This window comes from Lissotriton vulgaris, chromosome 5 (genome assembly GCF_964263255.1).
Source record: "Lissotriton vulgaris chromosome 5, aLisVul1.2, whole genome shotgun sequence".
Taxonomy (NCBI): domain Eukaryota; kingdom Metazoa; phylum Chordata; class Amphibia; order Caudata; family Salamandridae; genus Lissotriton; species Lissotriton vulgaris.
Window position 1 is genome coordinate 1947316087 of NC_141693.1, and position 20424 is coordinate 1947336510.

The 20424-nt window shown below is 47.2% G+C and overlaps 1 protein-coding gene across 1 annotated transcript in view; it reads left to right on the top strand.

Annotated features, from left to right (window-relative positions):
- Positions 1–20424, top strand: part of PRRC2A (proline rich coiled-coil 2A) — a 1005169-nt gene that overhangs the window by 121117 nt on the left and 863628 nt on the right. The window contains exons 3-5 of the mRNA XM_086919885.1: positions 10763–10940; positions 11402–11501; positions 12260–12335. Of these exons, the coding sequence (XP_086776011.1) occupies positions 10763–10940; positions 11402–11501; positions 12260–12335 (354 nt within the window). The remainder of the gene's footprint in view (positions 1–10762; positions 10941–11401; positions 11502–12259; positions 12336–20424) is intronic.

Below are 20424 nucleotides of genomic sequence, written 5' to 3' on the forward strand. Positions count from 1 at the left end.
TGCTCTTAGAATGTGTGCCTTTCCATTCCTGGTGCACTACAGCTCTCACTCAGGCGGACCTCTCTCCAGGGCCACCTCCTGTCTCTGCCGAAGACTAGAGGGCACATGTCCTGCACACCCTCCTTTCCCCCATGCCACATCTCTACTGCCCCCTGTACTCTCCTGCCCCGATCTCACCACTCTTCCTTTACCCATGATTCCCATGTGCACATCTATAATGCTGCTCCCTTCTTTTCCACGCCCACCTCTTTCTAGCCCGGGCTGTGCTGCCCACCTTTATTTATCATCAAGAAATGCTGAAAATCTACTGCTTGAACCTCCCACTTTCAAGTGTCATTGCTTGATTTTGCTCCTTGGAAAGTGTCACTCATAGTTGATAAAATGTCACTCATAATTACACTGACATTATAAAAATGTCACACATAGCGATCTGAAACCATGGCAGCTATGGTGAAGAGTCACTCCTCCCATACAGATAACTGCCTGCTTCCCTCTCATGACCCCTGCTGGGAACAGTCACTGCATCCCTGCACACTTCTGCCTGCTTCTTACCCACGGCCCTGTGTAATTACTCCCTTCAGTGGTTGTGGCCTTGTCACTGCCTATCCCATCTTTTTGAGGATGGTGGAAAAGATGGTGAATTTCCATTCTATGCCTTTTAGAAATTACCAGTGATTGCTTCAATCTCAAACTGTAGGACAAGGTCGAAAACACAGACACAGCCTTATATAAAAATCATTTTATTTCAATAAGTTCGTTCACAACAGAAGCAATGTGGCCACTCATATTTGAAGCAGGTGTTGCTAATGGCTGCATATCAACAATACTTTGCCCGATATTTTTGCGCCTTCAGGCACTCGAACATTAGCAAATGGAAATTGGTACATAAACGTGTGATTGCGCTTTCGCAGTCAGATTCTTTTATTACACGGGCAATAAATTGAAGAGGGCGACGGATGATTCATTAAAGGCAGTCCAGCTCAACATGTTTGCAGCACTATTTATAGAGACCCTGCCAGGTGTTGTCAGAACAATAATTTTCGGGTAGAAGTTAGAAGTAAATAAAATATCCTCTCGTTTTTTTGTGGCTGGCTGGCTGCAAGTAATGCCCGTATGAGAGAGAAGAGCATGCTATCCCGCTCTTGTACTGACGCCGACTTGAAAGCTGCATTTCTTATCATAAAGGGGCCCAGCTGGGGGCCGATTGTGGGCCATTGTGAAAATATTTGTTAATTGCAGCGCATGATGGTGCTGTAATTACCAAATATTTTCACAAAGGCTCACTAACAGCCTCTGGCTGCGCTTCATTAAGAAATAAATGCAGCACTTGCAGAAGAAGAAAGGAAATTAACATGTTTCGCGACGCCACTTTTAAATGCGAGCGGCGGAATGCTCTCCTGCGATGTGCTGTGTGTGCGCGCTTCACACACAGCACTGCACGCTCCTAGGAACAGTGGTCATCACATCACATCCGCCGCGACACACCTACGCATGGGGCGCGACACAGTAACGTGTCGCGCCACACAGTTTGGAAAGCTGTGGTCTACGAGGATTCCCGACGTCCTTTGAGTCCTATGCAGCTGCAGCACCTGGGCTAGGTAACTTCGGCATTTCGGTGCCCCAGCATAGCCTCACTATCCAAGGGTCAGAATCCACTTTCGTTTTCCTCCTACCAGGTCGGGTTCGCCCGAGAACACTAACTCTGTGAAATCTAGCTACCATAGACTTTGTCCCGCATCTCGCGTGAGAGTGCACACACTGCACCCGAGTCCCCTGGGTCTCCTAGAAGTAATCTAACGATTCTATAGTCAAGTCCTAGCGATTCCAAAGCCTATTAGTACTGTACTTACCTGCTAGTAATTTCGCATTCCACTTTTCAAGTATATGGTTTTCCGTGCCCCTCGGGCATTTGTATATACTGTGCTAACTTAAGTATTTTTGTAAGAGTTTTGGTTTGTGCTTAGTACCCTGTCCTCATAAAGAGTACAGGGCTGTTGTGATTCTTAATAAATAACTGTTTATTTTCATAACACTTGTGTGGTGTCCTTTCACTTGGTATTCAAGGGGTATATGTGTGGTAAACAGCTGGCTTAACACGCCCTCTCGAGTCTTTAGCCTTAGACTGCTCGTATCCACGCTACTAGGATAGCTGGTCTATAAGGTTGACTTACAACCAATCATCAATAAGGGTTGCTGGACTGATACATAGTGTTCACTAGAATAGTGAGCACTGCATATCGGGCCACCTTCTCACAGTTGTAACACACGCAGTGCAAGAGGAGATAGCGTGGTGGAACAAGGAGAACATAACAAAGGGGAAGCCTTTAACACCACCAAACCCAACAGTGACCATCACCACAGACGCATCCCAGAGGGGATGGGGAGCACACATGAACCAGCTCAAGGTGCAGGGTCTGTGGACTCCCAACAGATGCGATCAAGCACACTAACTGTCTAGAACTAAAGACTCTGTTCCTTGCCCTAAAAGCCTTCCAGAAACAACTGTACAAGCAGAGAGTATTGATACAAACCGACAACAATGTTCTACATCAACAAACCGGGAGGAACACAATCAGTCACTCTATCCAACATAGCCCATGCCATAAGGAGATGGGCCATCCCACTAGAAATAGACCTCCTGGCTATACACCTACCAGGAAAGGACAATGTGGCGGCAGAGAGGCTCAGCAGACAGACATCTGCATCCCACGAGTGGGAGCTCAATGCAAAGGAAGCGCAAAAGATATTCAATAAGTAGGGGGACACCAAAAATAGACCTATTCGCAACACACCAGAATGCAAAATGCCATTGCAACCAGGTGAACAGTTCCAGGGGAATGCCCTATGGATAAGCTGGTCCAAAACATTTGCCTACTCTTTTCCCCATTACCACTGATACACAGGGTACTCAGCAAATGCAGAACCAGCAACATGACACTGATTCTTGTGGCACCACAGTGGGCCAGGCAGTCCTGGTTCTCACAAATAGTGGAGATGGCGCAGGGACCACCTCACAAGTGAGCAAAAAGAAAAGACTTGCTCACCATGCAAAACAGGGAGGTACTTCACCCAGAGCCAGAGAACCTCTGCCTAGTGGCATGGCTCCTGAAGACGTAGAGTTTGAACACCTGAAACTCCCAGAGAGCACACTGCGGGTGCTACGGGAGGCAAGGAGACCTGCCACACGGAAGTGCTATGTGGCAAAATGGAAAAGATTCACACAATGGTGCATCAGGAAAAAGCTACACAAGAAAATGACCAAGGAATCAACCGTGCTAAAATATTTAACACACCTGCTAAAAGAGTACCCTAAGCTCTACCTCGCTGAGAGTACACCTAGCAGCGATAGTAGCCTACATAAGAGGAGAGACTGGAAAGAACTTATTTACATCACAAGTAGTAAAGAGATTCCTGGAAGGGGCTAAATGGATCGCGCCCACCAAAGAGGATGCCGCCACTGGCATGGAACCTTTAATTTAGTCCTCACAGAACGTATGAAGACGCCTTTTGAACCTATCCATAAAGCCTCACTACAAATGCTCGCAATGAAGACAGCCTTTCTAGTGGCAATCACCTCGCTATGCAGGGTAAGCGAGCTGCAAGCGCTAACACTACAAGAACCCTACATTCAAATACACAATGACAACGGACCCACACTTTATGCCAAAGGTGGTGTCAAGGTTTCACACGAACCAAACAATACAGATACCAAGCTTCTTTCAGAAACCCTCCACAAGCGCAGAGAGGGCACTGCACACTCTGGACTCTAGAAGGGCAGTAATGCATTACATTGAAAGAACTAAAGAGCACAGGAAAACAAAGCAGTTCTTTGTGTCCTTTGGAAGCAGTTTCCTGGGAAGACCAGTAACAAACGGCACCATCGCACAATGGATCGCACAAACTATACAATTCTGCCACAATCAGGCAGGGCAAGAACTACTAGGAGGGGCACAAGCACACTCTACTAGGAAAAAGAGAGCAACAATAGCCTTCCTGGCTAACCCACCGATTCATGACATATGCCTGGCGGCAACATGGGCTTCAGTGCACACGTTCACTAAACACTACTGCTTGAATATACAAATGAACTAGGAAGCACAAGTAGGACAAAGTGCTTCAACATATATTCAACAACCAAAGCTCATCTTCCACCCAGCCGCCACAAACGTAACAAACCTCTACAAAGTCTATGCACACCTTAGTGAATCCAGAAAGATTCACACTGCAAAACGAATAGTTTCTTACCTGTCTGTGTGGTTTTGCAGCTTGAAGATAGAAAGACAATATACAGTCAAACTCTTTTAAAGAGACAAATCAGGAGTCCCTTAACTAAGAAGAAAAGCAGGAAATGATTTGAAAAGGATGAATAACAATGACATAAAAACAAGAGAAACAAAGAATCCAAAGGTCCAAAAGAATTCCACAGGAAGCATGCTGACGTCACAGGAAGGACACCAAAAGGTGGTACATGGACGCCCACCTGGGCGTTGCTTTGACTTGTCTACCGATTTGTGTCCCTGTCGCCCTTCCCCCTCCTATTTCAATGCGGTGTCCTTCACCCTCCCCATCTCTTTCCCGCCTTGATTACCTGTCCACTTCCCCAGCTCCTTCCCCCTTCCCTGAATCTTTCACCTTGCCTGCTTTTCCCCTTATGTATTTGTGCTCATTGTTTATCTTGACCTTACTATGTGGCCATGCTCATATAACTGTGTAACCTTTGTAACAATGTAACTTGTAACTATGATCTGATGCTCATGTAAAGCGCTCGGATACCTCCGGGTCTAGCCAGCGCTATATAAAACCTTTAAAATAAATACGAGAAAAAAAAACGATTCCGGACCCAACCACTAGACCGCGGAATAATGCACAGCAAAGTGAATCCAGAAAGATCTTCAAGCTGCAAAACAACACCGACAGGTAAGAAATTATTTTTAGGTTTTGCCTGCAAATGCTCACGTAGTGAGCATTCGCTAAAAAACCTATTGAGTTCTATATATGATCGATGACCCGCCTCTGCCTCTGATTGGCTAGCTCCATAAATGGAGGCTAGCCATTGGGAGACAGAGGCTGTCAATCGCGCTTTCTCTCAAACGCGATTCGGGGGCGTTTCTGGTGCTTTTTTAAGCCCCGCCCCTTTGTCCCGGGCTGCGCTGCGATTGGCTGCCGGCCCGGGACACCCCAGTGACGTCATTCCCGGGCCGCGCTGTGATTGGCTGGCCGGCCCGGGACCTGACTTGTTTGTCGTCGCAGCCTCCAAATCTGTGGGCTCCCCTGGTGTTGCTATATCCATTTCGAGCACCCGTGATGTGTCCTGGGGGCTCACTGTGAATGTGTATTTAAACCAAGCAATCTGATTGGGCGTGTACACTGCGGCTCGGTGTTTATCCCTCGGTCTCCTGGAGGCGGCTCTGCTCTCCAGTCCCTGCAGCCCCAGGTCTGGTCTACCGGGGTTGCTATGGGTTACACAGGGAGCGGTGGAAGCTCTGCCGCTGCCCCGGCTCTGTTTTCCCGGCTTCCTGCCGCGCCATTTTCAAACCGCTGAAGGCCGGAGTCCTCTGCGAGCCGAGAGAGGGGAGAAGCGGCCTTCAAATGCTCCAGGCCGCGGCACCGAGTGGCTCGGGAGCAGTTGCAACGGAGATCGGCGGGAGCGTTGGACCGCGAGAAGCCGCCTGATCCACTGCGCCCAGTAAGTAGGTCTTTGGCTGGAGATGCTCAAATGCAGCTACAGCACAATACACCAGTGCTTGGATTTGACTCCGTATTAACGTATTAACGCTCGGCTCTTGTAAGCCGGCGTCAGGGCTGCAGCTGTATTCGGTGCTTGCTACCATGTTAGCACCCCCCTCCGGTGCAGATAGATAGGTACTTTCGGTTTGTCATTGCCTCCGGCTACGTTCCAATTGGCTCATCTGTGATTTGTAGTGTCACGAGGGGGCATTATAGCTGTCAGTGTGGTCTACCCTGTGCTGACAAGGTAGCGATTTGCCCCCTCAGTACCGCAGCCCACACTCTTGATTAGCTGTAGTAGCATATGTTTCCGTGACGTGTAATAAAAGTAAAACGTCTATGTCGATCAGAGTCCTGACAATCTTGCGGGTCAAGCAGATGTGTATCATGCAGCAGGGGTGGATAGTGGGTGGGATCTCATAGGAGTTCCATGTGGGATGTGGAGAATGCTCCCTTTGTTTACTTCCCCTTCTGAGAGCAGCAGCTTCCGGCAGATGACTGGTACCAGTGTGTGCTGCGTCGGAGCTCCCTGTGAACTGTGACAGCTGCTGTTGAGCTTTTTTTGGTGATCACGAGTGCTACTTTGTATGTGCAAGCGTAGGTTGTGGCACGAGGATTCTGGGGTTCCTGACTGTAACGTCATGCCTCGTAGTGCTATGTAGTATCGGTATTAGGAAACCCCTCTCGACTATACTTTACAGATTACTTAATTAACAGGATAAGTTGGGAATTCGCTGACGAGGTGAATGCGCAAAGCTTGATATATATTGGACTCTCCAATCGCAGGCATTTCAATGTTCATGTCCATATTGTTTTATGCAGCTTTGTCATTTTGCTGACTGGTATGGGCATGGTTTGCCGCCCTGTCACATCTTTCTTTATTTCTGGATGTGGGAGTACCATTGATGGAGCATGATTATTTGAGGATAGTCTTGCTTGATCAAGCCTGCTCATAAATTTGTTATGATAAACATAACTAACAGTGTGGGAAATTATTAACTGGTGGATTCGTAAAAGTGCAAAGTGCAAGAAAAAACACGACACATTTAGTATTCAAAAGCTGCTATAAGCCTGCAGAAAGCTTGAGATACGTGTTTTTGAAATATAAATGACACAAGAGAAAAACTTAATAAATGTATTAAGTAACTTACGAGTAGAATTTATAAAATATGATCATGAAAATGCTTGGAGTAAAATGTTTCTTGCTTATGTTTTCTTTAATCATGAAGTATCATAATAGGAAGGATAATAGGAAGGTGATTGCTTATATTATTCTCTTCTTTGAAATAACAGCAGACGATATTTACGAGTTTAATCTAAATAACTTTTTTATATTGATTTTATGCTTTTTCTATCTTTTAAAACATTATTATTGAGAGTGTGATTTATTCTTTTGAAAACGAAGATTTTTGGTTTTTCGGTGAAGGCCTCACAACCTACTAGAGTTATTTCCTTTTTCCATCATAGGCCTCAAAAGAATGTATTTTGCACTTCATTATTTCTAAAATACTGATTTTACTTGTTATTATTGCGGTTCCATGTTCTTAGAGTATCTTGTTGTTGTAATGGGTGTACGTTCTCATATTTATATGTTTCCCTCGTCTTCATTGCTTAATTTTGCTTTCGAGAAAGTGTCACTCATCATCGTTGAATGTCACTCATTGTGCACTGGAATTATGAAAATGTCACACATAAGCAATCGGAAACCTTGGCACCTATATAGAAGTCCACTTCCCTTACCAAAGAATCCATTGGCCCCCATACGCACACAGTGAGTAAAAAACACACGTACTCATTATCACATGCACAGGTCAGCGCCAATCAGCTCTGGCCCTGCTTCAGTTGTGTAACAAAGGCACCTGCAGCCCCCCACGGAGTGGGTTGGCCCCAAGCTCCATAGGGCCCCTTCAGAACAACACCCTGGCTTGAGCGCGCCTGAGTGAATCTGAAGGGGGCTTCCTCCATGTACTTTGCTGGGGGGCCCCCTCAAGTTTCGTGACGCCACTGCCACTGATTGTTATTTAAGAGCTGAAAACAGGAGTATTATATAATTTGCTGAATTGAAGATTTGTTTCCTTACAGGGCTTCAATTAATGTGCTACAAAACATTTATTTGGTCACCTCTGTTTCTCGATCATTCTAGTGTTCCATTAGACGTTTCTGCGTATATATTAATTAGCCCCTGTAAATATCGTTTAAATGCGATGCTTGACAGGGAAGCTCAGTGCCCGGTTTGGTGGGGGTGGTGGCGGTGTTTAAGAGGAGGAAAGTTCGATTTGTGTCTGTGGGGGGGGTGTTCTCAATAGGGGGCACGGGTAGCCCTAATCCCTCTGGGTAAGAACCCCTTGCTCACAAACAAGAGTGAGACAACCCATAGTCCTAAGGGGGGCTCAGTACTCTGTGGGAAAGGGGGTGTGGGGGATGGGACACGAAATGCCACTGCCTCCTCTCCCTCCCCACCCCTCACACTTTGTGTCGTCATCTCCCAATACTTTTCCTTTTTAACTTTAATATAATCACAGGCTCTCTGCACAAACTGTTATTGCATCATGAAATTTGACAAATGGCTATAAATGTGATAAACGTCAACATTTATAGTTTCGTTTAATGTTCTTTCACCATGACTTAGTCTGCACTGCAGATGACTACACCGCTTTAGCTCTGAGATGGTAACTTTCCTTTAATTGCAATAACTCCACACGTAGAATCTAATTTGATTATCAGAGCTGGCTAACACTGTCATTAAAGTTTAATGCTTTTTGATTGATTGTGCCCATGTTAAAATCTAGAAAATATAATTGCAGTGTCAGCTTCTCCTTATAAAGCGGATCTTCAAAGGCTCATTCAACTTTTGTTTTGTAATTAGATTTGACATAGAATTATCATTTGACTTCAGGAGTCAATTTTGCCTATTAATTGGTGCATTCTGTCTTTAAGAGACAAAAAGGTGCAGATATAACTCCATAATGGTATCTGCCCACATCTTCACCATAACATCATACGCGCACATACACTATGATTGGTAAGTTATGTACACTACGTCAGCGACGGTTGTATTTATAAAACTGACGTAATGTGCGCACTCCTTATAAGGAAAGGCGTCACTTGGTGTTTACTCTTTACTAACCAAAGATCTGCAGATTCCACTCTGAAGCCTGCAGCTGACTGTGTCTGCCTATAGTGGGTCTCTATAAATTGGTATTGACACGGAACAAGCCGTGGGTGGAAATATTTATTTAGCTCTTCAGTGGAACAATTGTCAGGCCGGCTAATCTGCAGGGATTCTCCCTGAGGCTTCGGGCCGAGACGGTCAATACGGTCTCTGGTTTCTAGATGTCTCTGCTGTTGCAGGCCCGGGACGTGGCTAGGTACGGAGAGCAGATGGGGACAAGACCTCAACCCCCATTTTAGCGGATCCCTAGCTCGACAACTCAGGGTGCATCTGGTATAATGCCCTATGGGCCATTATTACAGAACAAGCATTTACAATGCAACGGTTTCGCCTTTGGAAAAGTTAGAGCTATTGGCAATGTAAATGACAATGCCATTTATTTATCTGTTTTCAAAACCAACACATAAATACAAATTTTGTCATTTGCAATCTCAATAGCTCAAACATTTCCAAAGGCGAAACCGTTGCATTGTAAATGCTTGTTTACATCTGTAGGTCATATTGCATTTTCCTATAAAAAAAAAATAGAACTTTTTTCTTTCTTAGTCTATCCCTTAACTGCTTTCTGTCAAAAAGATCTAATTTCTCGCCATCGCTATGAAAAGTTTATTTTTGCTAGTACTACGGCACAAGCAGACAGGAAAATGCAACCCGTTAAATATTATTCTATTCGGAAAGGCAAACCAGTTGCACTGCAGCTCGTTCAAGATTTTCAGTGTGCCTTATGTTTGAGGAGGGACTCTGCAAACCTGATTATTTGTTTTGTAATCCCAACGATTTTACATTTTTTGTTTTATTTTCCTTAGCACCTTTACATGTAGGGGTCCAATTTGATTCGTATCAGTTTACATGTCATTAGGCACAGCCCCATGCTGATTAAACAGACATGCACTGAAGACCTCAGGCAGTACCATGTGCTTGGTATCCTTGAATGAGTTCGTGTCTTTTATATAGCGCGCAACTACTCAGTGTCCTGATGCTCAGCATAGAAGTACAGTTAGAGGTCCGAGTCCCCGTAGGTGCCCAAGGAACCTTAAAGTTGAAAAAGATACGTCCTCGGAGCCTTCTTGAAGGTGCATCTTCAGAGAGTAATCTCATGAGTTTAGGCATCTGGTTCCACATGCATGCTGCTCTGACCTTGAAAGAGGGACCCCATCTACGCTGCTTTCGGAAGCGGGGTGATTGTTAGCGTAGAGGTCTTCCTGGACTGTACTCATTAATCCTGTCATTTAAGTAAGAGGGACCCTGGTTGTACAGATATTGGTGGGCTGGTGGAAGGTTTTAAACATTATGCACCTGCCACCGGGAGGCAGTGGAGCTTCTCATGGCTCCCGGCGAAGCATGTCTAGGCAGTATAAAGAGGAGGCGTACTGCCATGTTCTGTATCACTTGAAAATACTGGACAAAGTCAGGAAGACTATGAACAATACCTTAACATAGTCCAAACGGGACAAGATCAGTGCCCTGACCACCGTAACTTGAGATACTTGGAGGAGAAGGTACAGGAATTTCCCCACGATCCGGAGACATGCCCTTCATGCATACAGAAAGCCTTTTATTGTTTACTTTACAACTTTAGGAATGGGAAAGAGTTCAGTGTTTGATCAATCATCTGTTCGTGAATCGGTGAGATAAGTGTGTGGGGTGTATCATATTTGTCATTGGGCCAGAAAGTCTCACTGCTGAACCCTCCACAAGAATGCCTTTAAGGGGTAATCCTACTCCTTCAAAGAGTGAGTTGCATGAATGGGATAATGTATACTACCCACACTAATACTTCTCTGAGCACCTGAATAGCTGAAAATATTGTCATGCAGTCATGCCCGAAAATGTGCGAATCATGCTATTCTCCTGTTTTTGCAGTTGCCCCTCGTCATGGCTTGCAAAGTCTTGGTAAAGTTGCTATCGTTCGTCGCATGCCACCCCCTGCAAACCTTCCAAGTTTAAAAGCGGAGAACAAAGGGAATGATCCAAACGTTTCATTAGTACCAAAAGACGGGACAGGATGGGCAAGCAAACAGGAATCACAAGACCAAAAGAGGTAAGAAACTATGTTAAGAGAATTAAACCCATAGTGTACTTTATTCGAAGGAAGCAAAACGAGACAAACAAGCTATTTTTAACATATCAACTTTACATTTCTGTTGGTCTTAAAGGCTAAATAGCACTTTTGGGTTTCTTTTTTTTCCAGAAGCACACACTTAACGCCATTTTATCACTTTTCCAAAGATGTACTAGAATTTCTCCTATTAGTCTGGTATTGTGGCAGGCATAGACTGGTATTGGAGTTTTCCAGTGAGAGTTTAAATAACACATTGCCTGTTCCACGCATAAAATTGGTATACGTTTTACGCTTAACATTACATATTTAAAAACTATCATCTGAGCATTTGGCATCAAAATTTTAAATACATTGTTTGAGAATTTATTTTAAAAAACGTTTTTGCTTCATGCGATGGCAGTATAAAGTAAACTTGTTGTTCGTTCTCCACATCTTCATAGTACCGATGCATCGACGGTTCAGCCGCCGGAATCGCTGCCACAGCCGGCTACACAGACGCCTGCCTTAAACCCGCCGAAACGGCCCCCAACAACGCCAGAGGTCTGTGCAGTCAAGCAGCAAAATCCTGAAACTGTTTAATGGTTGGGGGAGGGAGAAGTGTTAATTTGGCATTTGAAATAGGAAATCAAAAGATGCAGTGAAGTAAAGACTCCCTCTAATTTTGTTATTTTAATGTCTTGTGATGCCCTGTTTGACCTTTACTGAGAAGTAATCATTGCACGTTTACGTGGTAGCAAAGCTAAAATAGGACAAGGCTTCCCATATATTAAGGTGTGCTGAGGCTCCGGTTCCATGTTGTTCTGGTCGGAGCTTCTTGACAGTTACTGTATTTCAGATTCTCTTTAGTCGCCCTCTTGATGAGCTACTTGGGCAGCAGATGCTATTTTCATATAAATTATATTTTGACAACAGCAGGGCAAGATTTGCGTTTGTGTGCTAAAATTAACAAGACCACCTTCTTGATGGCTTTGGTAATGGTTAGCTTGGGTGTGTGGCGGAAATGGATGTCTGCCTCATTGCACTTTCAAGTATTCTTGAAACTCCACATTCAGAAGCATCTGAAATGTTGTTGAGGTTGGCACCCCCTGATGAGAAAATGATGTCCCTTAGTAGTTCCATTTGACACCCAAGAGCTGTAATCTACTCCTCCTGTAACATCTAGTTAATACTTTTCTTGGAAAACAAGTACATTTTGCGGTTATATTAGCATTGTAGAGTCAGTTATTCATCAGTAGTGTAGTTTTGGGATTGTACAGATCTATTCCCTTAGTTTTTCTTTGTGGTGTTTCCTATTTCAGACACCCCCCCTTTCAGCAGCAGGCGTGGTAAAGTCCTGGGCTCAGGCCAGCGTTACCCATGGAGCACAAGGAGATGGTGAGTACTCTTCCAATCTGATGTGAGTAGAAGGAAAGGACACTGGGTTAAATAAAGTTATAATAAAAAGCGACTTGGATTTAGTGAGGCCCACTAAGTTTAATATTCCCATGCTTATAGACCTCTTCATGAGCTCTATGGGTCCTTTGAGTATCTGCATGGGTTACCAACGCTAAGGACCGTTTACTTAGTGGGTAAAGCTTCATTGTTTGTGAACATGCATGGGGACCCAGAACTTATTTTCTGAACATATGTCTTCAAATTTGAATAATTCAAATTTGAGAAAACAATGTTTAAAAGAAATCCTTTTATGAGATCATTCCTTTTTAAATCCTACATTTGAAAGTAAACGCTTAAAAATGCATTTGTTTTTTAAAAACCTTTATTTTTGCCTTTTATAAATTTCAATACAATATAAAGTGCATGGTAACTGGGGCCATTGTTGCAATGAAAGTATGCAGGTACACAACCAACCGACCAGTACATCCAGGTAATGTTTCTGGCTGTCGATACATAATGAAATTTATAGTAATATTGATCCGAACAGAGGCACATAACAACTTCCGTTTTCGCATATATGATGTGGTTCAATGTCCCATTTAGCTCTATTGATCCCCATCCGAGTCCGTATCCGCTGCAACATTTTCATTAAAGGTGTTTAAAATAGCACCCCATAGCTTCAAATCCTCAGCGACTTGATCGTCTGTGTGAGAGATCGTCATATATTGTTATTTGGCAGTACCCCATTCCAGCACATCTTTTACCCATAAATCATACTTGGCAGTCTTAAGCCTATCCATCCTATCGCTATCTTCAGTATCGCAAGTAGCAATACCAACTGTAAGAGTTTGACGTCCTGCACCCCTTGAGTCTGTTGATTTCCTCTCACCCGTCAGTCCCCCTACAGACAGGCACTAGTAGTGAAGGGGACAACTATGCCCATTATTTCAGAGATACTGGGTAGCACCATTTCCCAGAATTTATAGATCTGTACACTGTGCCAAGCTAGATGTATGACAGTGGCCCCCCCTTCCCTGCAGCGTGGACAACATAGCCTTTTACTTTGGTCAATGCCAAACAGCCTGTCTGGTGTCATGTAAGCACGGTGTAAATGGGTAAATGGAGTTGTTTAACAGCGTATTGGAAGACAACCTTTTTGCTAAATAACATGCATGATTCCAATCTGCGTCTTCCAGAGGCCCTCCTAATACAGTCTCCCATGCGACTATTGCGTTATGATCTTTATTTATTTGGTCCTTGCAGAGTGCCCAGTTGAAGAGGGAAATGAGATGTCTTCCTTCTCCCCATCATAGTAATGCATCAAGTGTGTGATGGTGGTGGTGCTGCTGTGTATGTACTCAAGAGCTCCTTCACCCTACTGTCGAATTTAGCAAATTGTAAGAATTGTCCCTTCCCCACTTTGAATGCATCTTCTCCTCTTGGAATGTGATTAATATTTCCCCTGGGTACCGATCCCCCGCCAAACGCACCCGCCCACCCTCCATCCGTCTACGGACATATCCCGGTCAATAGAGCTAAAGGGTTCCAAGTCGGTAACTCCCTGTCAAAAGGGGCTCTAAGTAGTTTATTTTTTTCTTCAGTTTCCCACAGACCTTCTGTGTGATGGATTTAGTAGGGTACGGGTCTCTCTGCTTGGCCACCTCATCAAAAGGAGTGACAACGTCGTCCCCTTTACCATGCCTTGGGGGAGTCGCTTTTCCCAATTGTTCCCATTTGTGAGCCAGCAAGCAGCCTGCTCGAGATGTGACGGATTATAGTATAGACGAATGTCTGGAATAGCCAAGCCACTATCCTCCATATCCCATTTCAAGACAGAGGGCAACCTTACTAAGTTTCCCTGCCTATACTAATAAAATAAGGAGGCTATCTAGAGTCCGAAAAAAGAACACCTGCAGGGGAGAGACTGCATTTTGTACTAAATATGAGCATCATGGAAGGGAAGGGAAGACGATCTTTGCCCTCTCTATAATCAAACTTAATCGATTTATTGAGTCCCCTCACCAAAAGATCCTCATTAAGGTGCAGGTGTTCCACTGCTGTCTTAGTAACCATAATGCCCCATCGGATGCCCAAGTATGGCAATTGGTCTTGTGGAATATGGCCATTCAACCCAGCGGAAACTGTGTTTTATTAAGATTTATTTGAAGGCCTGATACCAATCTGAAGTCTTCTAGGCCCTGCATCAATACTGGTGCTGCCTCAGTCGGAGATCGAACGTATGATATCAAGCTCCTTTGCATTCATTAAAGCCATCAAGGAGCTGTGTAGTTCGTAATGACAAACTCCCAACCCATGTACTCTATATGGCTGGACTGCACTTACAAGGTCTGGAATGGCACAAACACTGTAGGGCACATTGCTCATGCAGCTGTGCCCTCACCAGCGGTATAGTGTAGAAGCTGTGAGGCCAGCTAGAGTGTTGCTATCTATGCCACAGGTGAGGGCTAGTGGACTTGGCACGCAGGGATCAAGTGGACCAGGCATTAGAGAAGATGAAAAAGAAAATTTAAGTAGCCAAATCTATGGAAGCGCTACAAATGCCTGCTTCATGTGGTTCCTTTTACCTCCTCTCCTTCAAACAGAATTAAAAAACTACCCCATCTGATGCTTCTACATTCTTGTACTGTTAGCAACATCAAACCTCCCCTCATGAGGGTACTATAGAGGCACATATAGAGGGAGCAATTCCGAAGGATGTGTAAGATGTGCCTTAAAATGATCTGCACCAGCCCCCTCAAAACATTGGCTCACTTCTCATTCCTCCTGACCATTGAACGCTTGTCGGGGACAGACTACAATTTTTTTTACACACTATATAACATCAGATCAGTGGACGTTGGACACTATCTAACATGGTTATTGTTTGGAGCCCATAAACACTCCTCCAAACATTCCACCTCAGACACAATTGCGCCAAAGAACATCAAACTCTGCCCAAACAGGAAGTGCAGGCTATAATACCAAAGGATCCATTGACCCTCTCCCTCCTCAACAGCAACAATTGGGAGTGTACTTCCTATACTATCTAATCCCCCCCCCCCCACCCCCCCACAAATGTCACTAATACCCATCATCTGAAAGAAACCGGTTAGTGTTAGATTCCTTACCTTAGAATATCCCCAGGCGTCAGACTGGATCCGGAAAGTTTTCATCAGCAGTACCCCTGCGAGTTGGTAGGCGTCGTCTGTGGCTCCGCGTCAGTCGGCGGCGTCGTGATTGCGCTCACGCGCTGGCGTTGGTTCTTTTTTCCGCACTAGCAAGCGCAGATCCGGGAAGAGCAGGATTTCTAGTCGTTTTTTGACTAACTTTTTTGATCTGTTTTGGATCTCTTTTCGAGTCGACTTCGACTCTTGGTGCTGTAGGGATGTTTGGCTGCAAGCTGTGCGACCCCTGTCACCGCCTGATGTCAGTGACCGACCCCCACTGTCGGTGTCTCTACTGCCTCAGGGCCGACCACAACGACAAGTCATGCCCGACTGCCAGGCCTTGACCTCGAAAGCTAGGCGGGAGCGGTCCCGTAAGCTTCTTGAGAACCCTGCAGTCTGCTCCGCTCCAGGTCGAGGAGAAATTTTTGCAGCTCGTCGAGCCATCACCCCTCGTCTGGCTCAAAGTCCTCTGGTAAGTCGAGTCACCCTAAAAAGAATCCGAAGAGGCGACATCGCTCTTCCGACTCCCCCTCACCCCGGAGCAGCAGGCGTCGCATCCGGCCCCATACCCTCCGGTCCCTGGGCTGCATGCGACGCCGGAGGAGATGCATGATTTCCTTGTGGCCATGAGGACTCACATCCCTTCGTCGAGGCCTCTCGGTGAGCCTTCGGGCCCTGTCTGACCCGACTAGGGGCCCTGGCGGGCCGGCGGCATCGGCTCCGGTGCCGTCTGGTGCTTGGGCTCCGGTGCCATCGTCGACTTCAGTCCCGATGCTTCAGGGCCCGAGGAATCCAGGCCTGGATCCCGGTCGATGCCAGTTGACCTCATGACTCCTTGGCTGGCGCCGACACCGATGGTGTCGCTCCCTGCGCCGTCTTTGGACGACACCATCCCCAGTTTCAGCCCCGGTCCGGGTCCGGAGTCTTCTGCTGCGTCGATGGGTGAGCAATTTATCAGGACATGGATGAGGGGAAGGACTGGGAGGGGTCTGAGGACCCTCTGGCGCAACAGTGCCAGTTGAGCTAGGACTGGGCAGATGAGCTGGGGGAGGCTAGTGGTCTGGATACATTGCCTAACACTGGATTCATCTCTTCTCCCTCCGTGGCTACGGAGGAGGGTGCTACCTATGGTGTGGTGTTGCGCTGGGCGGCCACGGCCTTGGCTCTTGAACTCCCTGCTGCAGCCGTGAGCACTTACCTCCTCACTGAGGTGCTTCAGCCGCCTGTAAGCTCTTCAGAGCCTCTGCTGCCGTTTAATGAGGCCCTCATGTACGTTCTGATGGGCACTTGGTCCAAGCCCTCCACAGTGCCCCCTGTGGATTGGAACGTGGCCCGACGCCACCACCCAGCTCCGGGCGACCCCGGCTTTGTCCGTGCACCCCACCCTGAGAGCCTGGTGATCCAGGCCTCCATGTCCCAGGCCGCGTTCCCGACCACTCCCCCGGAACGGGAATCCAAAAGGTTTGACCAGTTGGGAAGAAACTGTTCTCATTGAGTTTGGGGTTGCGGTCTATCAACACCGCTTGCCTTTTGGGCCGTTACACCCACTCCTTGTGGGATACTTGTGGACGTGCTGCTCCAGTGTCCGGAGGAGGCCCGGGCACGGCTCGCCCAAGCCCTTGCTGAGGGGCGGGATTCGATCAGGTGTGGACTCGATACTATGGACTCGCTGGTCAGGGCAATTTCCACGACGGTGGCTTTTCGCCGCCACGGCTGGCTGAGTTCCGCTAATTTTTCGGGGAATGTCCAGGCCACGCTCATGGACATGCCAGTCAATGGCCGTTGCATTTTTTGCGACAAAGCAGACAGTGCGCTTGAGCGTTTCAAGGACTCCTTGGGCCTATCGGGCCAGCGCCAGCATACTTCTGCTTTTCGCCCCTTTCATGGCCAAGGAAGGGGCGTCCCCACACGTCCAGCAGGCCACAGGCGGCAGAACCAACCTCAATGCGGACGTGGTAACCGCCTTGGCGGTGCCAGGGGACAACGGCAAGGCCTGTCCACATCCACTCCCGCAGCATCTGCCTTAAAGCCTTCCTCGTCCGACCTTTCAGGCCCATTCAACCCCAGTGGGTGCAGGGTCCGCCATCACCTCCTCCACTGGCGTACCATCACTTCGGACAGGTGCAAATGCATCCCTTACAGGAGTGTTTAGCACGTCAGTGGAACCAGGCTCAAGACCTGCTAACAGATCTGGTGTTGATAGACAACCGCACTCCTCGCTCTCTGCGGTGGCGGAACACATAAAACCGTTCCAAAGGGTGGCTGTTCCTCGACCCGGTTCCACAGATAGTGCTAACAGCAGATGCATTGCTCACCGGCTGGGGAGCTCATCTTCAAACCCATACCATTCAGTGCTTGCGGACCCCTCAACGAAAACAATTCCACATAAATTACCTGGAATTTTTGGCGATCTTCCTAGCTTTAAAATCTTTTCAACTCCACTTCGAAGTCAAAACTGTCACTGGTCCGTACAGACATGACAGAAATGCATTACATACAAAAACTGGGAGGACACACTCTTTGCAGCTTTCATACCTAGCTCAAAACATACTAAGATGGGCCATTCCTCAGAACGTATATCTCCTTGCAGACCACCTCCCAGGAGTACACAATCAGATTACAGATCTGCTCAGTCGTCAGAGACAGCCGATCCACGAATGGGAACTTCATTCCCAAGTTCTGCTTTCATTCTTTCAAATGTGGAGCCACCCAGAAATGGACCTGTTTGCCACACACTAAAACGCAAAATGCCCATGCTTCGCATCCAGGTATCCACACCCATTGTCCAAAGGCTATGCGCTATGGATGAACTGGTCAGGCAAATTTGCTTACACTTTTCCGCCTCTCCCGGTCATTCCAGTACTGGTTCGGAAGCTCAAACCGCATTCCCTCACAATGATCCTGATTGCTCCAACATGGACCCGACAGCCGTGGTTCACAATCCTCTTGGAACTATCAGTAGTTCCTCATCAAAAGCTACGCCTCTCACCCAAGCTTCTCACTCAGAACCACAGAGAGATCAGACATTCAGATCCCAGTCAACTCATCCTTGCGATCTGGCACCTGAAATCTTAGAGTTTAGCTACCTCAATCTCCCGCCAGACTGCATGAACATCATTAAAGAGGCTAGACGTCCTACCACTAGAGCTTGCTGTGCCGCAAAGTGGAAAAGATTTATAGTTTACTATACAAATAACATCAACCCACTAGATGCTACTATTCAAAACATCATCTGCTACCTTTTGCATATACAACCGTGTAATCTAGCTTCTGTAGTAGGGGATCTCTGTGTCTAGTCATAATCTAGTTAATAGTCCCGCCCATGTGCGTGGACCCCGGAGCAATCAAAAATAATCTCTTAGAGTGTCGAAAAATGCAGAACTGCAGACACTTAAGAGAATTAAAGACTGATAATGCAGCCTATAAAACCAGGCTTCACTGTCCAGTACTTGAACTAGAATTCCACCAAAAAATCCACCAATAGCAAAGCCTGTCCAGATTTCCCTTGCCTCAGCAGCAAAACCCCTCTGGAATGATAGAGAGGAAGACCTGGACAGACAAGCCCATAGGCTGCCATTATGTGGCTCCGAACAGGATACTGTGCCTTTAAGAGAACGTTCCAGAACTTCACAGTATCCCAGAATGCACTGCAAGCAGGGTCCTGCTTGCAGGTTCTTTTTTCTGGCTCCTGCAAGCAGGACCCTGGAGCATTGAGCTCTCCCTTTTCAAGGGTTTATTGGTGATTTTTCACTTTTGTTTCGAATTGAGTGCTTCTAAGTACTTTAGTTCTTTTCTTCTTTGTTTTTTGCACCCTTTTGATGTCAAATATGCCTGCATTATTTGACAAATCTCCGGAGTGCTCCAGGAAGACGGCCAAATCAGATCCCCATGAGGTGTGTATCCTCTGCCTTCCCTCTTCCCATGTTCCAGAGGGGTGTGTGATTTGTCAGGGCTTCTCTGGCAGGACCCTGAAGGACGGAAAGAAGATCAGGCTTCAGGGCCTTGAGGAAAGAAGGCTGAAGGCGCAAGGTGGGTCTGGAGTGGCTTCCTCTGCCCGTGCTGAGGCCTCTGGGGGGCTCCCCAGGGGCAGGAAGACCAGCAAGCGTCCCCATTCTCCGTCTGGGTCGATTGCACCGACTACGGCGTCGAGAGGGATGACTACAGTCTGTTCCCCGCGAAGCGACGCCAACGCTAGACGTCGAAGGAATTGAACAGAACGCCGTCGAAGTCTCCTGTGACTATTTCGTCGTCGTACTCGTCAAAGTCATCGTCGAGTGATAGACGTCGAAAGGCCCGGCATCGGCGCTCGCCGTCGAGGCGACGCCGCCGTTCGCCGTCAGCAAAAAGGAGAAGATCGTCGTCGAGGGGATCCTAGTCGTCGAGGAGTAGATTGCCGTTGAGGCACAGGAGGTCGCCGTCGAGGCGCAGGAGGTCGCCATCGAGGCGCAAGAGGTCATCGTCGAGGCGGCCAAGATCGCCGTCTAGGCGAAGACACTCGCCGTCTAGGGGGAGACGGTCGACGCAGAGGAAAAGACGCTCGCCGTCTGGTCGCTGTTCTTCGACGCCGAAGAGACGTGGAAGGAGGCCTGACGCCATGGGAGGTTCGCCAATGTCCCAGGCTGGAAAGGAAGGCGGATCATCGGGCTCGGTGTACTCAAAGGTGTATACCCCGTCACAGAGGCCGGTTACACCTCCGCCTCCATCGCTGAGCGGTCTCCCTCCGAGGGCCCCTACTCCTCGTCCTTTACCACCACTTCCGCAACCCGGACCTCGACCTCAGTTGCCAGAAAAGCCACCTCTGGTCCCTCCGAGGTCGGTCTCACTGCCCAGACTTCCAACCCCTCCCAAGGGGACTCCTAAGCCGAAGGTACCGGCCAAACCAAAGACGCCCGCTCCGGTGGAACCGGTGGATCGACCGAGGC